The 23,786-nt window shown below is 40.1% G+C and overlaps 2 protein-coding genes across 2 annotated transcripts in view; both read left to right on the top strand.

Annotated features, from left to right (window-relative positions):
• Positions 1–12,793, top strand: part of NIBAN1 (niban apoptosis regulator 1) — a 128,409-nt gene extending 115,616 nt beyond the window's left edge. The window contains exons 11-14 of the mRNA XM_054037147.1: positions 3,653–3,763; positions 4,755–4,862; positions 7,530–7,641; positions 8,538–12,793. Of these exons, the coding sequence (XP_053893122.1) occupies positions 3,653–3,763; positions 4,755–4,862; positions 7,530–7,641; positions 8,538–9,847 (1,641 nt within the window). The 3' untranslated portion in view covers positions 9,848–12,793. The remainder of the gene's footprint in view (positions 1–3,652; positions 3,764–4,754; positions 4,863–7,529; positions 7,642–8,537) is intronic.
• Positions 12,794–16,955: 4,162 nt separating this feature from the next.
• Positions 16,956–23,786, top strand: part of EDEM3 (ER degradation enhancing alpha-mannosidase like protein 3) — a 53,413-nt gene continuing 46,582 nt past the window's right edge. The window contains exons 1-2 of the mRNA XM_054037148.1: positions 16,956–17,262; positions 20,887–20,932. Coding sequence (XP_053893123.1) covers positions 17,105–17,262; positions 20,887–20,932 — 204 coding nt within the window. The 5' untranslated portion in view covers positions 16,956–17,104. The remainder of the gene's footprint in view (positions 17,263–20,886; positions 20,933–23,786) is intronic.

The raw sequence follows: 23,786 nt of genomic DNA, 5'->3' as shown, positions 1-23,786 counted from the left end.
GACGGATGTTCGCTGCTGTCAGTGGGGATCCTGGCTGCAACACACTGACATCGGCTCCGGCAGTGCAGCAGCCAGACTGGGGTCGGCTGCCCCCGGGCTACTTCCACACTCCCCCTCGTATGGTACCTGGGCCATCTTAGTGTCGTCGGTGCTCTCCACCAGCACTGGCTCCTCTGGGTAGGTAGCAAAGGGCAAGCTCGGCTCCTCCTCGGGGTAGCTGGCACGGGGCAGGCTTAGCTCCTCCTCGGGGTAGCTGGCATGGGCAGGCTTGGCTAGTCCTCCTTGGGGTAGCTGGCACGGGGCAGGCTTGGCCAGTCCTCCTCGGGGTAGCTGGCACGGGGAAGGCTTGGCCAGTCCTCCTCAGGGTACCTGGTGAGAGGTAGGCTCGACCGGCCCGGTGAGTCAGCAGGCTGCTCGCGGCCTGCGGCTGTTTCCCAAGCAGGGGCGCGGCCAGGGACGTCTGCTCTCTCCGCTGGCCTGGGCTCCACTGAGCTTTGCAGGCGGGCTTTTATACTTCCGGATCAGGGCCGTGACCTCGGAGGGGCGGGCTCTGCCCACTTGGTAGTAGGGGAGGTTCGGCCCTCAGCGGGGCTTTGGGGTAGCCCACTGCCTCGCTACACGCACATTCACAGAATGGTGAATAGACTAGAATGAAAATAGAGATTACAAAATCCAGGAATATCACAGCTGACAGGGGAGCATCATCTTTAAATCAGTGTTTATTCCTTTTAAAGGCACAGTAGTTAGGAGCTAAAGGTTGATCATCTCTTCATCTGACCTTTGAATTTCTGAAATCTTAGTGTCTCAGATCCTTAGGGCAAATTTCAGAGTGCCCTCAGCCTGGCCTCTAAATTTGTGCAGTAAAAATGCTGTTGGCACACACAAATCAGGTGACGAAGAGTCTGCCTCATTTACGTACTCAAGCATGTCTTTTATGAAAGATCATAAAAATGTATTTTTGGTATTTATGCAAGGGAATGGACTGGGTTCTCCTTTATAGTTCTAGTCTCTCATGATAGGCAGTAAGGCATTTCATTAGAAAAATGGGCAATTATTTTTATATTCATTTTTATCTCAGGGTATAAATGAATTTAGAGACTTAGATAGAATAACTGTGGTGATTCTAGTTCCCATGCAGAGGGCTGAACTGCCTGCCTGATTCTTAATAAGAAAGAAATCCCACCCCCCTCCTACTTTCACAAAGTATTGGCAGGGATATTTGGCTTTTTTACTTCAGGAGCATTAAACAGAGATCACCTATTAGGATCAATTAGGCATATGCCACACAGACGTCTTGTGATTGCCAGAGTACAGGACAGGACAAGCTTGCATAGCCTTGTGTTGTCTTCTGTATTTTTAGTAATGTAGTCAATAAGGTATATAACCAGTTCAGTAGGGACCTATAAGCAGTGTAATTGGTACAGTTCTGTGGAGTGGGGCTCACAAGGCACCTGTTTTGTGACACGAAGCTGTATTCTGTTGCGATTCCAACTGCAATAGAGCAAATGAGGTGGTGGTGCTTGATGTAGCCAGTGGTATTGGTAGCTACATGGATTCATGTGCCACCTGTCCCTCCCTCCAGAAACTACTGTAACTCATTGTAAAATACAACCTCTTTAAAAATATCTCTGCCTGTATATCACACTTTCTTCCCTAGACTTTATCATTCAGGCACTTACTTATAAACAAGATCTGTGTTGATTATGATCTTGTTGGTTCCTGCTGCTTTTTCCCCACTTGAATTTAGAGGGCCAAATTCATACCTATTGAGCAAACCCAACTCCAGCAAAGTTGCTCCCTCACACAGCTGCACTGCGTTTTCCTCTAAATGTTGTTTTTTGTGACACCATAATCTTTGTCAAAGCAACCAGATGTGATGTCGCAGAAGATACCATAGATGTCTTTAAGAAAACCTAAAATGAGGAATGATCAGCAGCTAAGGAATTTTTGAGAAACAAAATTCTGTTTTCACTCCCATGTTTCGAGTAGGGACTGCCCTGAACTCCTGCTCAGGCAAAACACCCGTCAAAGGAAGAGGTTCATAATGAAACAGGAGAAAGAAGAGATAGATAGAAGAGAATGTTTTTCAAGGTTTTCCATAAGTTGCTTGAAAGGGAGAGTACAAGTTGTTCCAACAAGCTCATTTATATTGCTTTTCTCTCTTAAAGAGGCCATTATTTTTCTCATGAGAAGTATAAAACGGTTTCACTTTGTGTTTGTGGGCATATAATATTTATTTTTATTAATAAGCCGCTAGGCCAATATGTCTTCATTAACATTGTTTTAGTTTAAAAGAAACCTCTAGCTTAATTCCCACTAACTTTGTACAGGTGTAAATGACCTACACAAAGTGCCAGGCACTGGAGCATCAGGTCCCTATTCTTCAAAGTTGCCGAAAAAGTAGTATTTAAAGCCTGCGGGGTTATTGTCATCTTCTGGCTAATTTATGAAAACTAGGGCCATGTGCTCAGATGATGTAAATCAATGTAGCTCCACTGAAGTCAGCTGAGTATCTGGTCCAAGATCTGCAAATGCATAGAAAACTTAAGTGGCTAAGCTTTCCAGCTGGTCTCTAAAACTATACCTGCAGTTTTAATGTCCAAGATTTTGCGTGCCCAAAGTTTGAATGTCATGCACTTTTATACATATATTGAGTAGACATGTGGGTACTTAATTTACATGTGCAAATGCAACTTGCGTGTTCTAATCTGAGTCTGGTGCAAACCTAATTCTAAAAACTACACTTCAAAACTTGACACAACCTATGTTTAGCCATTAAAAAAACCAAAAACCTAGGTAAGGGCACTGCGTACAAGGTCATATCTTTTGCAACAGGAAAATCCCTAGAGTATTACATGGATATCTATATACTAATTTGAAAATTCCCATGTGAAGCAGAGGACATATGGAATCATGGGCTGTTTTCCCTTAAAAATGAAGTTGAAAACATAAAGTACAAATAATTTCCACCTGCAAAATTGTTGATAATAAAGTTTCTCCAAACTAGGGTAATTTTTTAATGTGTCACTGGATGGTGTGAGAATTTCTCAAGCCCTGAAAACAGAGAATTCTGAATCTACTTTAATTTTCATCATATATAAATTGGCACTAGGAGGGCTTCCCAGAATAGCTATACCTTTATAGTTCTTCTAGCAGACCTTTTCTAGTGTAGACCTGTCTTTAGACTTGAATTAGAAATTGAAATAGTAAGTTCCATTTTCTTATTCTCTTGCATTCTCTTGCAGTTGTGTTCTTTTGCTTTTCCAGTCCCCAGAGAGTGTTCAGATCCAATCTAAACTCCTTTTTTTCCACTGACATTTTAAATCTTGTTTTAAGAAATCCTGAAAACGTTTCTATTGATTTTTAGGGTTTGTACTCTTTCTTCCCCTCCCCCCGCCTCCACCTCCATTTCACAAGCACACTTTAACAAACTATTAAGTTTACAATTCTATTTGTGTCTGGAAGAACTTGTAACTAGTAACATGTTGTAGTTCAGAAGTCTATCTAAAAATAGTAGGGATCATAAACTGCACCTGATCTTGCTCAGTTTGAAGTCATGGGAATTTTGCCATGAACTTCAGCAGGAGTGGGCCTGGCAATAAGTATGGCAATTTTAATCCTTTGCCTTGATTACATTTGTCTTTATTTCTAGCTTATGGAAAATGCAGTGTATACTTTTGAACAACTTCTCAGTCTGAGTATCCAAGGAGATACTGTGAAAATTTCAACTGCCATTGAAAAAGTCAAACTACGAGTACTGAAGGTAAAAATTATCTGGCTCTGAAGTGTACTAGAAAACTAGAGGATCTGCTTAGGTGTTTTGTAATAAATTGAAGGCATTTTTTTACATACATTATTTTAATAATGAGAAGAAATGTGTTTCACACCATCTAATGGGAAATATTTCAATGCATCCACTTGTTTTCACTGACTGGAATGATTGGCCATATTCTTAACTGCCTTGCACCTTATCTATCCCTGTGCAAAATGAGTGTAAAATGCTACCTCTGGTGTAAGTGAGTGGAGAACGCTAATTTAGTAGCATTTTGCAAAAGTGCAAATGACTATTCCAGGTACAATGCAGTGGAGAATTAGGTCCTTCCTAAATGGTCTGATGGGACTTCAAATAATAATACTGTTTTTCTTACTCCTATACTCAAATCATTGGACCATGCCTTTCTCTAGTCTCATGGTATTCAAGTAGCTATGGACAAACCATATGGATAAAATTTGGCCCAAACTTGAACATTTTTTGAGGCTCAAAATAATTTGGCTTACATTTAAAAAAAATATTTATGGCACACTTCATTTGCATGCAATACTGCACTTTTAGGGACAGATCCTCAATTGGTGTAAATTTTCATAGATCCAATGACTTCAGTATAGTTATGACAATTTAGAGGATCTGCCCCCAAAATTCTAACGGGTCCCAGAAGTGGAAGTGTTGAAATAACATGAGAGAGGCAGTTCTCATGGAGCGTGCTCATCTGAATTCTCAGACTTTAAGGTCAGAAGGGACCATCCTGATCATCTAGTCTGACCTCCTGCACATTGCAGGCCACAGAACCTCACCTACTCACTCCTTTAATAGGCCCATAACTTCTGGCAGAATTACTGAAGTCCTCAAACCTTGATTTAAAGACACCAATTCATATTCTTTGGGTTGCCCGTCAGCAGGAACAGGCCAACGGGAACAAACTACTTGTATGAATTAATTGTTCTAACTGTGTTTTTTCTGTTGTCTGTTTTGACAGCAATATGATTATGACAGCAGTACTATACGGAAGAAAATATTTCAGGAAGCATTGGTACAAATCACATTGCCCACAATGCAGAAGACACTGGCTTCAGCTTGCAAACCAGTAGGTAACTGTATGGCTCCATGCTGGAATAAAATTAAAGGGAAGGAGGAATTAGCACACTGATGGCTATATCCTAAGCCACCAAATGCAAATTAGCTACAGGCGGACATGTAAAGTGGCTGGTCACAGGGCCAACATGATCCTGAGGGTGTCAGTTCGGGACATCAGTGGTGGTGAAACGATAACGGATGTGGATCTGATTTGGGGTGGGGAGAGAATTCAAATAAATAAGTTCTCTTCTAAAATCTTTTGGCAGCCCTATGCAAATCCCAATCACCTCTTCTGTGCAGTGAGGGGTAATGGAAATTATTCCAGCCCTAGAGCTGCAATAACCCTCATGCTGCTCCAGCAGTTTATGGAGAGATAGGAAGGGACTAGGGTCTTTATGCGTTTTTTGTTTTGTTTTGTTTTTGTTTGGCAGGGAGACATTGGGGCAGTCTCTGGGGGAGATGCTCCCCCAGAAAATCTGATTACAAGGTCAGGGCAGATGTTTGACCCCATCAAACTGATCTTCTCTCTCTGGCTGACAGCTAAGGTTCTAAGTTCTGAGCCTGTAGTTCCATCTTCATGTTCTACAGCACCTCTGGGAGGCCACTGAGCTGAAAGTCTGTTCCTTGCAGTAGGACACTGGAGGAGCAGTGTGCATGCTCACTTTTTTCCCTGTTAACTACCTTCAACACCAACTGCCATGTAGGGGAAGGGAAGTGGGAAGAGTTGAGCAGATATATAACTACTGTGGGTTTATCTTCACTAGACTTTTGTATCTCATGTTAATTGATTGCCACCTAAGAAGGAGTGCTTAAAACATGTGTAAAGCTTACTGTGGATACTCCTCTCATGTTTGTTCCAGGCAACAAATCTTTGCTGTTTATCCATTGGATAAATAAACATGAAACAAACATATCTCCTCATTAGTCTTTTTTACTTAGTATGTTTAATCAATTAACATGAGGTACAAAACTCTAGTGTAGACATAACCAAGTGTGGCTGTCTCAGATTTCTTTTCCTCACCCCCACCCACAAATAAAAACAAAGTCCTCTCTGATTTGCTTGGGAGCACAAGTGGGCTGCATGCTTTCCGTGTCTTGCACCACAGAATTACCAGGGCCCCTGAGTGAATAGTCTGGAATGGTCAACAGTCTCAAACCAGAATTGTTCTTTCTATAGTTAAAAGGAATAAGAAGAAATCGATTTCGAGCTGTTTAGAATACTGAAATGTATTGGTGCCCTAAATTGCACTGCCATGTATTCGTTTGTCACATGGGATGATTTAGGAATAACCAGTGTCTTTTCTATGAGAACATATGGCATAAATAATGTGTGAAACATAACAGATGCAAGAAATTATAGTGGATAAGCTGTCAGTATTAAATGAATTTTAGCATGTTATATTTGTAGGTCTGTGAATGTGAATCATCTGACCATTAAAATTCATGACTTTTTAATATATTCAAAAGCACATGTGTACATTGTAGGGTATGCCTCTTTATTTCTTTTCAGATCCACAAATCTAATAGTCTTTTTACGGTTTGTAGACAATTGGCAATATATCCAGGATGTGGTATTTATTTGTAAATAAAGCATGAAATCAAAAACTTCTATCACATTTAATATTCTGGAGAATGGAGTCCTCTCATTTTCTCCACTGAACAGGGATAGGGAAGGCAGTGGTGGAGCAAACTTTCCCTGCCGTCACTCTGCTAGTGTGCCTCCATGTACTCAACTCTAGGAGTGAGAGAGTAATATAGTTCACATACCTCTCTGCTGGTAAGCCAACAAGGATGTCTATTAAGACCATTTGAGATGATGGTTTTTGTGATGCAGATACCTTCCTAAGGACTTGATGGAGGCCTCTAGACTCCCTTCACATAAACCACCAAATAGCCATCCAGTGGTAATGACTAAGGCTAAGATCATCTCATGGAAGTCACTGAATTTGTGACTTCCATGACATTCTCCGTTTCAGCCCTGGAGTGACGGGGCTGGAGCTGTCACAGCTGTTGGGGACCCTGGAGCTCTGAGCTGCCGTGGGCAGTGGGTGCCCCCGCAGCTGCCAGCCGCAGTGGGGAACCCCAGAGTTCCTAGCCACCGTGGAGGCAGGTGCTGTACCCTCTCCCTTCCCGCAGCAGGGCTGGGGCTCAGCCCCATTTTGTCACAGTTATTTTTAGTAAAAGTCAGGGACAGGTCACGGGCCTCTGTGAATTTTTGTTTGTTGCCCGTGACCTGTCTGTGATTTTTTTACTAAAAATAACTGAGATAAAATCTTAATCTTAGTAATGACTCAGTTGCTACGTAGCTGGGCTGTACATGAACCACTGAGCTACAGGTGCTATATCCCAGTAACAAATGCTGGAGTATCCCAGTACCCTGATGAGGATGAATTTGCCTCAGAGGACAGGCATAGACTCAGTCACTTCCTGACCTTCTGCATTATTTAGAATATAAGAAATATTTATTTAGAGTGCTTAAGGTAATGCAATATAAAAAGTACTGGTAAATGTGAAAAATAGGGTGAACATATGCAGCTCATTTAGACCTGGAGAGCTGTCATCATGAAAAGATCTCTCACATAGGACCTGGCAGGTTCTTTTCTGGGCTGATGAACTCTTGAGGACCCCAGACTGCCACATTTTTATACTTTTATTCCTTCTTTGTGTCTCTGCACAGGAGTTGCAGAAATATGAACAGTACATCTTTGCTGATTACACCAGAGTGATACAAGTAGAGAATGTCTATGAAGAGATTTTATTTCAGACATTGCTTGATGAAACCCTAAAAGGTAGGAATGCTTCTGAGGTGATAGTAACAATGTTGAGAATGTGGGTCTGTGAGGTCTTATTTCAGAGCTAGTGATAGATCGGAGCTGCCTTATTCAGATCCAGGTCCCAATTTTCCCAGAGGTTGGAAGTGTTAAGAGTCTAAGAGTTTTGATTCACCCCACTAAAGAGATGAGGCAAGCCATGAAGTTTGGATTCAGATCTGAACTTCCGCAAAGCTTGGGATATTCAAATCCATAGGGTGGTTCAAGCATCTTTGTAATGCAAATCATGTTAGCTCCAGGATACCTTGGTTTCAATGGTCCAAGAAGCAAAGCCACTCTCAAAGCCCTGAACTTTCAAATAATTGATTACATCTAATGACATTCAGACTGAATTTCTCAGAATGAAATATGTTGCCAAAATAGAATTGCCAATAGGTCACCGGAACTAAGAAGAGCAGTCTCCAAAGATCTATCTGTGTTGGTATTGGAGAACGAAAAAGTTCTCAGTCAATATGTATAGGTGATAATAGGGAAGTTGCTGTATTCCACAAGTTCCAAATGGTTTTCTGGTTGGACTTCTGGCCCAAAATTTAGGTTTTGCATTTTAAAAAAAATGAATAGAAATGTTTATGATATTCAATTAAAATAGCTCTCTAGTTCTAGATTTAAATATCCTCCTATAGTGTTGTGAACCCAAACAGAAGCAGTCTGTTAGTGCATGAGAAATGGGAAGTGTAACTTATTATTAATGTTCCATTGTCCAAGCTGAGTGAAATGAAAAAAAGCACAGATAATTAATATTAGGCCTTGTTAATAATCCATGATATTAGAAACATAGTAAAGGAGTATTTTTATTTTGAGTGTTCTTAAAATGTCAGTTTTTTAGATCCGTTTGATCTTTTTGTCTTACTTAGTAATAAAAGAAGCTGCCATTCTGAAGAAACACAACCTTTTTGAGGACAACGTAAACTTGCCTTATGAAAGTGTGTCCAGTTTAACTGACTTGAAGACCCCTTCAGGATCAGCACAAGCCAGTCCTGCTAAGAAACTGTCCACCACTTTAACAGAAACATCAGATACTGAAATTCAAAGTAATGAACTGCTTGTTGTGTCAGAAAAAATGATCCAGGAGAAGTGTCATGATGCTAGAAAGCCATCAGACAATGAAGAAGCAGTTTATGTCAATGTGTCTAGCAGTCCCGCAATTAGTGGAGAAAAGGTGATCATTACAGACATCACTGACAAACCAGCGTCTCATCCTTTTACTCCTAAGGAAGAAAAGGATGTGGAGGAAATAACTTCCCAGAATGAAAATGCAGTGGAGACCAAGTTTGGAGGGAACACTGAAAAAGAAAATAAGGTACAAGAAGAGGAGAGAAGTCTTACAGTCCCTGGTACTGTGAATGAGATCAGAAGCTTGCTGATGGTGACAGTTGAATTACCAGCAGTTGCTCCATCTGAGAACAAAAAGGAAGTGGCAAATGAATATGAAATTTTGAAGTGGCAAGAACATGGTGAAGAGAGTGATGAAAACAGCAAAACTAATGCAGAAACCGATCAAACAGACCAGGTAGTGAATAAAGAAGTAGAACATTCTGAGCTGAAGGTGGAGCAGCCACCTCCATCCAGTTTTGGTACAGGTGATATGAAATTAATGATCATTTCAGAGGCAGGCAACCATGCGACTCAAGCAGAATGTTTGGAGGTCGCTGAAAAACTGGATATGTCTCAAAAGTCAAAGGCAGAAATGGAGACTAACCAAAGTGTCTGGTATACTGGTCTGGAAAGCTGCAAAGGTCTTCATGACAAATCGCAACCAGAGGCACACACCGAAAGCATAGTTGGAGACAGAAGATCTGATCTGGAGGAAGCAGGTGAAGATCACATTCATGCTGACCCAATGGAAACAGAGGTTGAGAGCTTTCCTGGGTGTTCTGCTGAAAGTCCTGATGCAATACAAGTACCCATTCTGAGTATTGAAAACTTAAGAATAGAAACAACTAATGATTTTCAGGTTTCACTAGTGCTAGAGGAAGATGAGCTTAGCACGGCAGAGGTTACAGTCGATATCAAATCTGAAAGCTTTACTGTTACTGCAACTGATGAGTGTCAGCCAGCAGGTGCACCTTCTCTACGTGCTGAAATCACAAGCTCCGTAGGAAGTGAAACTGTCACACAAGAAAACAGTGAGGACAGTTGTACAGAGCAGCACTCTGAAGAGTAAAAAGTGTTCTTCAGAAATATACAGTCCAATCCTGCAGCCATTACTCGCTCCAGCAGTTCTCTTGAAATCAGGAATAATCACGAGTAAAGACTGCAGGAATGGGCCTAATTGCAGTGTTGCCAACTCTTGCAGTTTTATCACAAGTTTTGCAGTACGTGGAGGGTTTTGTTGCAGGCCCAGTTGTTGGAATCAGGTTATTACCTGTGAATCTCAGCTTTCATTTAAAAAAAAGGTAAATTTCTAGCCCTCATTGTGGAAAAAAGCTTGAAAGCATGACTCCCTAAATGCTTGAACACGTCAAGGCAAATAAAAAGAATCAAAAATTTATAAATCTCACAAATTTTAAGACAACTTTATGTTTTTTTGGGGGCCAACTCATGTTTTTTGAATGGTTGGGATTGGCAATATTACAACTGGTCTTAACTGAAGTTAGTCAATCAAAATGTTATTAAATGAATTAATTTAGGATCTGCATTCAGTGTGTTAGAAGGAAAACATTTAAATCTCTCAAGTAATTAAACAGGAAACAAATAATTAGTAGGTTGTTCAGCAGCCAAATTGCATGTAAACTTTGAATTTTGCAAGCCAACTGATTACTTAAGTATCTTAAAGTTTTGACAGAGATTAAGACAATGAAATGTTCTGATTTTTTTGCTATATTTAAAACTGGGAAAACACTGGGAGCAGGTTTCTCAATCCCACTCTGCACTTCTGGGTTACACAGCCTTTCAGAGCACTTTACAGCTATTTTCTTTCTTTTCTTTTTTTGGATCTAATGAGAATATTTACAATAAAACCAGCTAGCACCCTTATGCAGCACCTACCTACTGCACTTCCTAGTATACAGTAACATTCACCCACAATCCAAAATACTAAGGTCTGAACTGCAGTACTGCCACGCGCATAAGACTGTATCACCAAATCTCAAAAGCGTGTGAAATCAGAACGAAGTATGAAATGTCCCATATATCATAATCATACCATTTACTCTCCAATTTCTTGATGCAATGGAAGGGAAAGTAGTTAAGGAATAACCAGTTGTGCTTAGGTTTTGGGAGACAAACTGGTCATATTTTCAAAAGCAGCTTCAAAAATCAGCAATGCACAGAAAATCATAGAGGTGAAAAATGGAGTTTTAGTAAGTTGAGCATTAAAATTGTATCTGCAATGCAAAGTTTGGCCTAGGGAATAAGTACAATTTAATGTGAGAAAGGGTTGCAGAATTGGACCCATAAAGAATAATACTGGAAAGTAATGTCCTTTTCAAGCGATAATAAAGATCTGACAGCATAACCTCAGTCTTGTTGGCATTTAACTGTAGGAAATTTTGTAAGGTCCATAGCATGAGACAATCAAACTGTTATACAGTACTAACAGGGAAGTGACACTATCTGAACAGACAAACATCTGTTTGGAAATGCCATGATATTGGTTAACTTGATCAAGTGGAAGGTTGCTGTTGTGAAATAAATGCTACTACAAGGAGTATTCATACATCATAATTATAGGAATAAAGTCAAATACCAGATTTTTTGGGGGACTGGTATGAATGTTTGTTTGATGCAGAAATGTTCATACTAAAGTGTCACACAACCAACTGTCAAGTAACTGTCTTATGGATCATTCCAGATTTTTATTGATACTGAACATTAAGGAGTGATTTCAACTGTGCTTGACAATTAATCAGTGCATGTCTCTTGTAACCCTTTCTTTGGTTGAAGGATATATTTCCAGTTTAGAATTCTGTGTGATAGAAGAATAGCAGGATAGTAGCAATTATCTCCTACATACAAGACTGCATTTTACAACTAAAGCTATTTAGAAATGAAATTCTTTTGATGTACTTTCTATATCAGGGTAGGCAACCTATGGCACATGTGCAAAAGGCGGCACGCAAGCTGATTTTCAGTGGCACTCACACTGCCCGGGTCCTGACCACTGGTCCTGGGGGCTCTGCATTTTAATTTAATTTTAAATGAAGCTTCTTAAACATTTTAAAAACCTTATTTGCTTTACATACAACAATAGTTTAGATAGATTTATAGAAAGAGACCTTCTAAAACCATTAAAATGTAATACCGGCACGCGAAACCTTAAATTAGAGTGAATAAATGAAGACTCGGCACACCACTTCTGAAAGGTTGCCGACCCCTGAATCTATATGTACAGAACAAAAGAGAATTTAACATAAACGTTCTCCTCCAAAGTAATATTTAATCATTCACATTACAGGTTTAGATTTGGGGAAATACTTCTCTGTAGACACCTGGTAATTCAGTGTTGACTACAAATGTTTAGTGTGGTTGGTTTTTTTGTAAGTAGAATAGGGAAGAACTAAGAAGACTCATCTCATATATTATCTTTTGTTCTACAGTTTTGAATTCAAGTTATTCATATCAGTAGGTGTTTGTTCTGTGTTTTTATTTACATTTTTCTTGGTTTCTTATGTACTAAGATTAAGGATAAACAGTTGCATGCCCCACCTCAACATAGTCTTGGAACATAAAATGTATTTGCTTTATTCTGAATGGAGTAGCACAAAGCAGTCTATGGTATCAAGGATCTGTCCCCTGGTATTTCCATCATTGGAAGGTTGCTTTGGACCTTTGATCAATAGAAATAGTTTATTGATTAATCATAATTTTTTGTGTGCAATTTTCTTAGCATTTCCAGCAACATTATCCAGATTGAATTTTCTTAAAGTACAGCTAATAAGACTTATTCCTTTACCTCATAAGTTGGGGGTGTAAGAATTAATTGGTTAAGAGTTCTAAAGTGCATTGAAGAGGAAAAGAGCTATATATGTATTAAGTATTGTTGTTGTTGTTGTTATTATTATATTTCTATTGACTACCAGCTTGAGTAGACAAAACAAGAAACACATTATAACTTGCTTATAACTTTGTAAAGTGCTTATAACTAAATAAAATATGGTCATCCCTTTCATTGCTGGATGTCAGAGGTGGGTTTTTTAAGTGAATTTGATACTTGTGAGAAATACCAGATGCAGTTTACTTCAGATCTCATTCATGCTGATCCATATTTTTATCAGAGGGGTCACTAGAGAACAATCTCAGATTATTGCCAGCTGTAGATCTAAGCTCTGATGCTCCTGGGTGGTGATATGTGATGCTGTCTCTAGAAGAGGTATTGTCTGTTTAACTGTTAGGCTTAAAAAACAGTTTCTTAAAGTGCTGAAATTCTGAATTCACTTCCACTCGTCATAAATCCAGGTTGTGGGTCCATGTACTTGAACTCTGGACACTGGTGAGAATAAGAGAGAAAAATGTCCATTGTAGCACTGTGGCTTTAATGTTTAAATTACAACAGAAAAGCTGGGGCCAATATCAGTGCTGGGAGACAGCCTTTCTTCTCCAGGCTGTTTACAACCATTCAAATGATTCTTTTTAAAATCCACTGTTAAATGCAACAAGCTAATGTCCCATAGAAAAATATTTTTGTTTACATTTTTTTAAATTAGAGTCTGAATTGTTTCTAACTAAAATATTTTAAGTCATATTTTCAGTTCCTTTACCCTATTTTTTGCTATTCAGAACATTTGAAGTAACAAGAGGTTTTCATTTAAAGTCGCAAATCAGGTGACATTATAAGTACTTCCATAGTTTTGTGTTTGTACAGTGCCTAATACAATAGGGTCCTGATCTACGACTAGAACTTCAAGGTGCTACAGTAATACAAATAATAGACAAGACAGGATGTCACCAACGTGGAAGGACTGGGAATTTGGGTAGGGAATAAGCAGCAACTGGTACGCCAGATGCCATCACACAGACTCCCACATGAACTTGTAAAGTGGAAACTAACTAGTGTGAGGAAATGAGGACACCCATGAGACAGCTAGGAGGGAAAGCAGTCAATCTCAACCCCATAGAACAAAATGGAAGCAGCAGTAAATGACAGAGAGGAATGGAAGAGACTGGTTTCTGCCCTGTTCTCCAACATTTGTACAGGAAGGATGTTTTAAAAAGCAACAAAACCAGAAGAGTTCCTAAAGATAATCTTCCATTCATGCATGTCACTACAATACAGCCATACAGAGTGTGCAATATAGTCAGAATTGATTTAAATGGAGTATGTTTAAATGTTTTATGGAGCACTTCCTTTTCACATTCTAAGCAAGTGTAATAATTGCACACATTGCCTTCTTGGGGACACTAATTTTTATTTTAAAGATGTAATTTCTGCACTATATCAAGATGAACTGACCAGATGCTCACTTGTGCTTTCACCTTTCTCTGTCTCTCTTGGCTGGCAAATTCAACATCAATTGAAATGTAAAGGAAAAACTAAACTCTTCTTTGACTCGATATTGTTCTTCAATGTAACTTTGTCAAAGCAGCCATACTTACCTCATGCCCCACAGATTTAATGTATAATGCCACATATACACTCAACAGCTTGCCACCCACAGCCACCTCCTGTTCCTCTGGTATGGCAGAGTTGACCCTACCCACATAGCAAAAAATGTATAGTAAATGTTTATATAATGCTTGCCAAATGTCTGAGCAATGAAAGTAGCCCGAATAACTTAGCCATACTTTCTTTCAGACTTTGCCCAATTTAGGGCTGTACCATAATTTGCCAGGTGCCATAAGACTGCCAATTTTTAGGTATTGTCCTCTGGGGCAGGTTCTCGGCATTGTAGTGTTGTGATGCTGTTCTGCTTCATCACCTTCTTCCCCCTCAAAAGAGATTTCTAGGTTTATTTTAATATAGGCTGCAAGGTGAGAAATACCCTTGTCAAAATCGACTGTCAGTCAAAAGAAAAGAGGCAGCTATGGCCCTCCAGCACTATAATGCATCTAATTGACGTAACATTACAATTATAACTGTGCTGTAGATTACTGGCTAGTATTTGTTGGCTACATCCCTCTACTGGATACAATCAGAAGTGCTTAATTTGGTGTCATGGGCTCTATACTGTTAACACCAAAAAGAGATTCCTTTTCAGCCAGTGGTTAATGTAGACTGCCACAGTTCTTAACACCAACCAAGATGGTAGAGAGAGCACTACTTAACCAAGCTGGAGAGAGGGGAGATATCTTTGCCTCTAGCTTCTCATTAGATCAACCCCCTGCCTTTAGCTGCAGTGGCAGTGGCCTATGCTTTCGTAGTGGGAGCATCTGGGTTTTATCTCTGTTGTCACAAAAATCTGAATGGCTGGGGATGACCATACATCCCTTATTTCAAAGGACCATCTCTTATTTCATTGATTTGTTGTATGAGTAAAGGAAGGCTTTTCAGAGCAGTACTTAAAGAATGAAACTGTTGACTAAATCTTGTTTTCAGTGTAGAAATCAACCTGAAGAAACCTAGTCCCTTTAACAAAAGATTCTCCTTTTGTGTTCTCAGACTGCATTGAATTGCACATCTAAAATGAAAATCAAGGATGTGGCTTCGTGTTTGAGACTTTGCCTGTTAAAACATTCAGAAGTTTTTCTACCCAGCCCTCTGTTTTTGGACATGTAAAAACTATTCTTATATGCACTTGTAACACAAGTAAGGAAATGCTAGGAAGACTTGAGAAAATTTCTGGAAAGGTAAAGGTTCAATGGCTAAGTAAACAGAACATGCTTGCCATATATGGACACCAGTATGCTTTATTGCAAGGAAGGTACAGGGAGTACTGTGTGTAGGGGAAGAGGTGGAACTTTGAAACATGGTATCCAGCTCCTCTTCCTCCCAATTTCTTAAAACTGGTGGAATTTATATGTTCAGTCCTATCTCAAATTCAGCGGTGGAAATAATATTTTCCTTGTGTAAACAGACTTAGATTGCAGAAACCTACTACATTTTTTTTAAGGCTGCACTTCAAATTAAGTAAAATCAATTGTACATGTAAAAAGTTTTATAAATTGGTTTAAAATGTATTGAAATGTATCAAAACTGATCATTAGTACATTTTAAACATTAAATTGAAGTTTATGATAATTCCATTGTATACTTCAGGGCAGTAGAAATGTACACTTGAGAGAGAAATACATGATATGCTAAGGGAGAAAGGGAGTTTCCCTAAAACATCCTTTAAAACAAAGCATTGTCCTGTATTTTTCATGTGATTTTCCCTTATTTCCATTCATCAAAGGTGGTCGCCCTAGAATCTGAGGCACAGAGCAGTGAAGTGATTTGCTCAAGGTCGCATTCAATGCTAATGCTGGGCAGTGTCCACACAGGCTTCAAGAAAATATAGAACAACTGTGTAAGACACTCCTCACTGTTTTATTCATAGCAAAGTCATTTCCCAGTAGGGCCAGTCTCAAGCTTAAAAAAAGTCAGGCCTCAAAAATCACATATTTATTTGCTTGGGGGGGGGGAAACTTGGGTGGAAGGTCTTTATTTGCCTTTTAATTTCTGATCCTTTGGAGCTACATGCAGATGCTAGTTTCGAGCTTGTGCTGAATGCTGCAAACGTTTTTTGTTTAAATGAAAGCTGTGGTTCTCACATAACCACAAGTCCAGCACCTGGGGCTTTAAAAAAAAAAAAAACGCCAAATAGCATAAGACTACTGCCAAAATTGTGATAGTTGGGAAATCCCCCTTCCCTTAGGCAGTAAATGCTTCTGTGTGGGGTGAATGCTGAGAAACAAGACATTTGCCCCACAGTGACTGGTTACATGCAGCAGAATGAGTGGGGCTCTAGAGCCAGCAAGAAGAGCTCCCAAGCTATTGCATTGGCTTGTAGGACTGCATCCACCCTCATTGTCTATAAGTAAGGCCCTTTATATAACGTCCTGTCAGGGCAACTCTCGAACTACTGGTCCTAGTGTACAGTGCTCTCAGAGGAGCCATGCGGCTCATACTCATCCAGACTACAGCTCCCAGAAGGCAGTGCTCCCTCCAGAGTTTAGCGACCAGCTCGGGGTGGAGCGTTGCATGCTGGAACTTGCAGTCCCCGCGCGCCATTTCCCGAGCAAATAGCTGACCCCTCCTTTTGTCCACGTCTCACTCCACTAAAGTCTTTCACCGGAATCACGTGGCACACAAACGGACCCCCCCACACACACACCCCTTCGGCTCCGATTGGTCCACAGCGGCACCACGTGACGGGCTGAACCCGGAAGCCGCGGAAGTAGATTGTTTCCTTGGCTACGCCATAGGAAAGCGAAGGGCCAGTCCTTTCCGTTTTCACGTCGGCGGCGCTGAGAGCGGCACCAGCAGCCACCGCCGCCAGGGAGAGGGGCGGGCTGCGAGCATGGGGCTGAGCCGGGCCTAGCGGGGCGGCGGGCAGCTGCTGCCATGAGCGGAGCTGCTAGTGGTGAGGGGGGGAGCGGGGACCCCGCAGCCCGCTGGGGGAGATGGAAGCTGCTGGCCCTGGGCCTTCTCTCCGCCTCCTCGGTGCTGGCAGCCGCCCCGGGCGCCGGAGCCATGAGCAGGGAGGAAAAGCGGCGGCTCGGGTAAGCGGGGAGACGCGGCGGGGGCTTGGGGAGGGTGGGTTGTGCGCAGCTGGCGAGCGCTTACCCTGACCGGCTCCAGGAGTCGCTGCCCCTTGGGGCGGGTGGAAGTGGCCACCGCCCCCTCTGGCATCCCTTTCCCCGGGGGGCTGATCACTCTGACTGCCCTTGCGACAGCTCCCGCGCTGTCAGCTTCGTCTGCAGGGGCTCAGCATCTGGCCCCGTGGAAGGGGTGCGGACCCTGTTGCTTGCCCCCCTCCCCCCGAGCGTGGGGAGCACTCCCCCATGGGGCCTGGCCATTCCCCCGGCTCCCACCGGGGTGTGGCTGAGCCCCACTCCGCCCACGCATGGATCTCGGCTGTGTGGGGCTGATCCCCAGCCAGCGATCTTTGTGACGTTCCCAGTCTGCACGAGAGTGGTGCCTAGCCCCTCAGAGATGTACTTTGATGACCTTGTCCTTCCCTGAATTTTTGGTATGATAGTCACATCTATCTGCCTATCAGGTCATCTTCCCCCCTCGTGGTTGACACCCCTAGTATCTGTGTGGTCATGAAAATTTCAAGTCAGCCATTGTATATAATTATGGGTAAAAGTGGTCAAAGGTCAAAACCATACTCACTAGGTGTTCGGCATGTTGGTCTAATTATGACAGCGTTTCTGGAATACGTCAAGGTTTTAGAGCAATAAAGAGATTGCATCTTTCATATTGATAAGAGTTGAGATCATCCCTGCCCAGTCACTGTAAGCAATAAAGTAGATTGTTTAGGGAGCCCAATTTGCATGTGTGTATAAAGCTGATTATTTAAAAAACTATTCTTGTATGTAAAGGATAAAGAGTACCTCATCAGTGATGAGGTATGTATTCCAGTGCATAGAGTATGATTGCTTAGAAGACAGTTCTGCATTCTGATCATTATTGCCACACACTCCCTGTGTCTCCTTGACACTCCTTGACAATTTCATTACCTCCTTCGTGCTTACTGTCATCTTCTGTAAAATGAAGATAGTAATATTTCACAGGGGTGTTGTGAGGCTTCATTAAGAGGTTCATTATACAGTTATTTGATCATTAGGTAAAAGGCATTATTTAATTATAATATGTGCACTCATTGGATCTTTCATTCAAAGATCTCAAAGCACTTTGAGTACATCACAAAGACTTGAAAAATACCTTAGCTATGTGTTCCTCACATGGCTACCCAAGTGGTTTAGACTCCTTTCCCTGGCCTGTTTACATTTTTAGGTGTATTGTTTAACTTGTTATATTCTGTATGTGCCATCACCATATATGTATTGGTGAGCTAGGATCTACCAGTACAGGCAGAAATGTGGACTGCTTCAGGTATTTGTTCAGCTTTTGCAGTGCTGCAGAGATGGAAAGAAGCCGCCTTCCTTTTAGAGGTGCTTATTTACTAAGGGGTCTGGGTTGGAGCACCTATAGTAGTAGGAGGTGATACACCTCTACCTCGATATAACTCTGTCCTCAGGAGCCAAAAAATCTTACCGTGTTATAGGTGAAACTGCATTATATTGAACTTGCTTTGATCCACCGGAATGCGCAGCCCCACCCTCCTGGAGCACTGCTTTACCGTGTTATATCCGAATTCGTATTATATCGGGTGGTGTTATATCGAGGTAGTGGTGTGTGTGTGTGTGTACATTCGCACACACGGTAAGAATGTACCTTCCACAGAGATCCCTTCAGATAATGGTCTGAGAATACAGTCCATTTCAAGGAGAAAAAAAAAGTTACAACCTTTTAATGTGCTAAATCATTATTGGACAATGTTTATAGGCTTAGACTCTGATCCTGCATCTGGATCTGTATGGGTAGACCACATGGTCACATTGAAGTGGATGGGGCTCTGTGTGGGCCTAGGATTTCACCTGCACAGCTAAATTGCAGAATTGAGGCCATCAAATGGTTATAATTGGTGAAATGATTGAAAAAGGCATCATTGGGGTCCATGTTTATTCTTTTTCCTAATTTCATAATAAATTTGTTTAGATGAGTTAAAATTATTTTTCTTAACTGCCAAGCCAGTAATCTCAGTTGGGTGTTTGAAAATCTAGCTGAGTTCTTCTTGCTTCTTACATCAGCTACAACAGTAATAGATATTTTGTGAACATTGTTGATGATGCCCAAGTCAGAATAGAATCCAACTTGCTCTGTATTTGCATTACTAATAGTAGGGAAAAACCTCTTTTGTTAGTAAAATAGTCTTTGCTAAGACAGGAAGCAACTATTGAGAGAGTGTGTGCCATTGAATATAGTGACATTTCTGATCATGACCACAATTTAGACATTACAAATATATACATTCATAAATAATATTGAAACTATTTTTTTTTTTTTACTTACCAAGATTGTAATTCAGGGAAAATATAGAACCTGGTAACTTATGATTCCACTAAAACGTAAAATAGCTTTGGGTGTTGATGATACCAACTGTTGCAGAAGGAACACAGAACTATGTACTTGGGTTTTGCTGAATGAGGCATGTGCCTCCTGACTGGTTCTTAGGTAGAAAGGTGGGTGCTTCTGTTGGTGAGAGAGAGAGAGAAAAGGGTTTCCAGCAACACAACTCTTCTTCAGGTCTGAGAAAGAGACTCAGGGTGTCAGCTAAATACAAGACCAAACAGATGGTTTATCATAAGTAGTTAGCACATATTCTAAGGGACCATTCAAGGTGAAGTGGCCTGTTTACACCCCTGTAATCATAGGACAAAAAAGGGGGTTAGTGGCTTACAGATTGTTGTAATAAGTCATAAATCCATTGTCTTTATTATGGCTTTGTCTACACTGGGGGTATGTCGTATGCACTGGCACTTCATCAGCAAAACTTTTGTCATTCCAGGGTGTTAAACAAACATCCCCCTGAACGATAAAAGTTTTACCTACTAAAATCACCCGTGTGAACAGCGCCTGCTGCTGCTTGTGGGGGTGGAAGTTTTTTGTCAGCAGGAGAGCTCTCTCATGCCGACAAACAGTGGCTACAGTGCATGCCTTTTAGTGGCATGGCTGTAGCAGCACAGCCATGTCGCTAAAAGCTGCATATTATAGACATCGCCTAAGACCATGATTTTTAGTGTCTAGCAAAGTATCTAGTAGCCTATTTGGTCTTTTCAGTATAATAATATGATTAAAAAATGAAAATATACTGCACTGGAAAACTGGATTTTATGATTGGAAGTTCTTTTCTCTTTCCAGGTGCAACAATCCCAGAAACAAATAATTGCACAGTAAATTTAGGGACATTAACAAGTTTTATTCAGAAGAAGCCCCAGTATTGGAATAGCAGTAGTGTTACAGGACTGGCCTGTTGGGGGTCAGTTTGCACACCACCTGCTACTCTTGGACTAGCTTTAGATAGTGTTTCATTCTCCTCTCTTTCATAAGATCCAAACAGACCATAAAATATCTTGCCACTCATTGTTTTACTTCATCAACTTTACTTGAGCAAAGTTCCGGAGATGAAGTGAATGTTATGTATTTTTATGGGCATCTGATATTAATCTCCAGATATTAAACTACAGTACTTCTATTGTGTTAAAGTTTGACAAATAGAAGAGGAAATATGAAACTGATAATTAATTCAGCAAATTTTTTCCTGTTCCTTTTCTTAGGAATCAAGTGTTAGAAATGTTTGATCATGCTTATAGCAATTACATGGTAAGTAAAATACCAATTTCTTCAATTTTGCTTACGTATAAATTAAAGTTTGTTTTGCATTTGTCAGCAGTTTTATCATCGACCTGGCAGATTTAAAAAAACTTGCTGAAACTCTGTTGGGGGGAAAACTGAAGTTGAAGTTCGTATGTGCAGCTTATATGATTTTCTTTTGAAATGTCTAATTGCATATGAGAAATATGAATGTAGGGGGATAGTAATGTTTGATCACAGGAACAGTAGCTAGGAATTCCTGACAGGTTACTTAACCTATACTTGATTCCCCCCACCCCACCCCCTAGATCTGAAATTCAGTAGTCTCTAAGCATTTAAGTGTTTTGTAAAGATAATTGAAAATAAAAAGTGCTAAGTTATGGAATTTAAAAATATTTTAACGGGAAAAAGATGTTGCAATACAGTCTTAAGGTCTGATTTTTTCAGTTGGATCCTTACAGGTGGCCTATAAAGCTAAAAGCCCCTAATGGGGCTCTGTACAGGTAAACCTGCATTTCTCTCATTGCAGGATCAGGACCTTACTATGTAAACTTGCTTGCTATTCTTAATGTAGTTTGTCTCCTCTTATAAATTTCTTACTAAATCAGTGTTCCTTGACTTATTTGGTAGCATGAGACCTCTGAACAAAAATGTTGCAAAATACCTACAGACCAAGAACACTTGAAAAGATACGTGTCTGTAGTTATCAAATTCTACTGAATACAGTAATTGTTAATAATGTATTGGTTGTGCTACTGAATAGTATATAAAAATGTTTATATATTCCTGCGGATAACTTTGATTACACTTTGTCGGCCTAACATTAGTTATGTAACCTCATATTGGCCTTGTGATGTTATATTTGCTGTAGATTTTGCAGCCTCTTTGCTCACAAAAGTTCCATTTCACTTAAAAACTCTGTAGCATCAGACCCATATTGCATAACCTGGTGCTAAATAGGCAATTGTAATGTAATTAAGTGGTCCACATTTACTACTATTTATATGATATATAAAAATATATATATGTGTTGTAATTTAGTGTTGTGTCAACAATTTTAGGTCTCTTTCAGTTGTCTTGGACATGAGACTGTTTTGTTGTTTAGTCAATCTTGTTATATCCTAATTTATTAGTTTGGTCCTGTTCCAGAATAAATGTTTTTATTTCAACAGTAGAATTTCTACCTTTAAAATACAGTTATTGATGAGAAGAATACAATACTGTCAATACACTGAAATGGGGAAACAGGTGACCCCTGTTAACTGTACATCTGAAAATCTAAGGCCATCTAAGGCTTTTTCCACAGCCCTGAACGACATAAGTTATACTGACAAAAGCGGTAGTGTAGACACGGCCTGAAATACCAGTCATTCTTATGATACCTTAATCTAGTAAAGTATGTTCTTTTAACAAAAACATTTTAATTGTTTTCATCTTTGTATTTTCTCGGCTGGGCATATACGTGTTCTTATTACAACACAGACCTTTCTTTCGTAAATTGCACCTGCTCACACATGGAAAACCACTGTCCCTTGAGAGTATGTTGACTGTAGGGCTCAATATTATGCTGTAACCCTTTAACTTCCAAAGAGGTTAAAAGTTAATGAGACATGTAAATAGATAATATACAGTGAATGAGATTTTTTGCTGTTTATAAATACCAAAGGTATTAAAGCACAGAAGAGAAGCTATTGTGAGGACTGTTTTTTATTATATGTTCAAGTATGTAGGCTATGAAGTGATACAGAATTGTTTGATTTTTGAAAAACAAAACTTCAAGTAGTTGTTTTTGGTTGACATTCTAACTCTTCTGTATATTGCCTAACAGTGTGACTTGCAACTGGCTTCTTTGGATGGAAATAATTTCTAGTTAGTTACTTGAAACCTGACTACATAAAAATGTCTGGCTTTCAATCTGCCTTGCTCTGTCTTTATTGCTTTCAATTAGAGAACCTAACGTTGGACAAAATTCTTCAGTCAGCTGAGATATTTGTCCTTTACTTTGCATTACTGTAAATTTGAAGCTAATAGCTACCTTCACATTTGTGGCAAGAAAACGTTGGGTTAAGAGGAAGTATGACTTCAGATATCCTGGAAGCATGAATGTCAAAAGGATATTTACTTGCCACGTATGCTAGAGCATTAAATAAACAAGTCACATTCTGTGTTTGTTTAACTTGAAGTAAAGACTAGAGTTTCAACTTTGACACTGATAGCAAGAAAATTGTTTGTTTGTTTGTTTGTTTTTTACAGCAGTTTTTGAGACAAGTAGCTGAAAATTGTTGATTTACTATTTCTGTATTTTTGGACTTGAATGGATTAGGCTCACATTTCATGTTTGCATGCAGTTGGGTATCTTTTATACTTTTTCATATGTCAATTGGGAGGGCAGATAGTAGCTTTTTATTCCCTCACCGACAAGTCTAATAACTAGGAGCATTTCTTCACACTCTCACAAAGGTTATGTGAAAAGCCAGTTGTGTTAGTCCCTTGGGTCAGTAGTCCTAATCATACAGCACTGGCAGCTGTGTGCATTTTTTGCAAGTCGAATGTAACAATGCTGTTCTTAATTTAGAGTCCTGACATTGACAAATAGGGCTGTTTGGTCTATCAGGACATGTTCTTATAAATTTAAGACATACAGATGTTTAAACCTATGTAGTTTGTGCGCCAAATTTTGCCCTTGATACATCTCCTCTTTATCCACTGATCTCAATTGAATTGGAAGGGGGTATAACTCAGGACAGCATTTGGCCCCATAGCCTTAACCCATCTCTAGATAGATCTAGATAACTAACCTGTATTCCCTCATTTTTCAGTGTTTCCTGCTTTTCAGGATGTAGACTTACTTTTGTTTTAGTGA

This window comes from Malaclemys terrapin, chromosome 8 (genome assembly GCF_027887155.1).
Source record: "Malaclemys terrapin pileata isolate rMalTer1 chromosome 8, rMalTer1.hap1, whole genome shotgun sequence".
In the NCBI taxonomy this organism is placed as follows: domain Eukaryota; kingdom Metazoa; phylum Chordata; order Testudines; family Emydidae; genus Malaclemys; species Malaclemys terrapin.
Note: the sequence above shows the minus strand (reverse complement) of the source record. Positions and strands in the feature narration are given on the sequence as shown.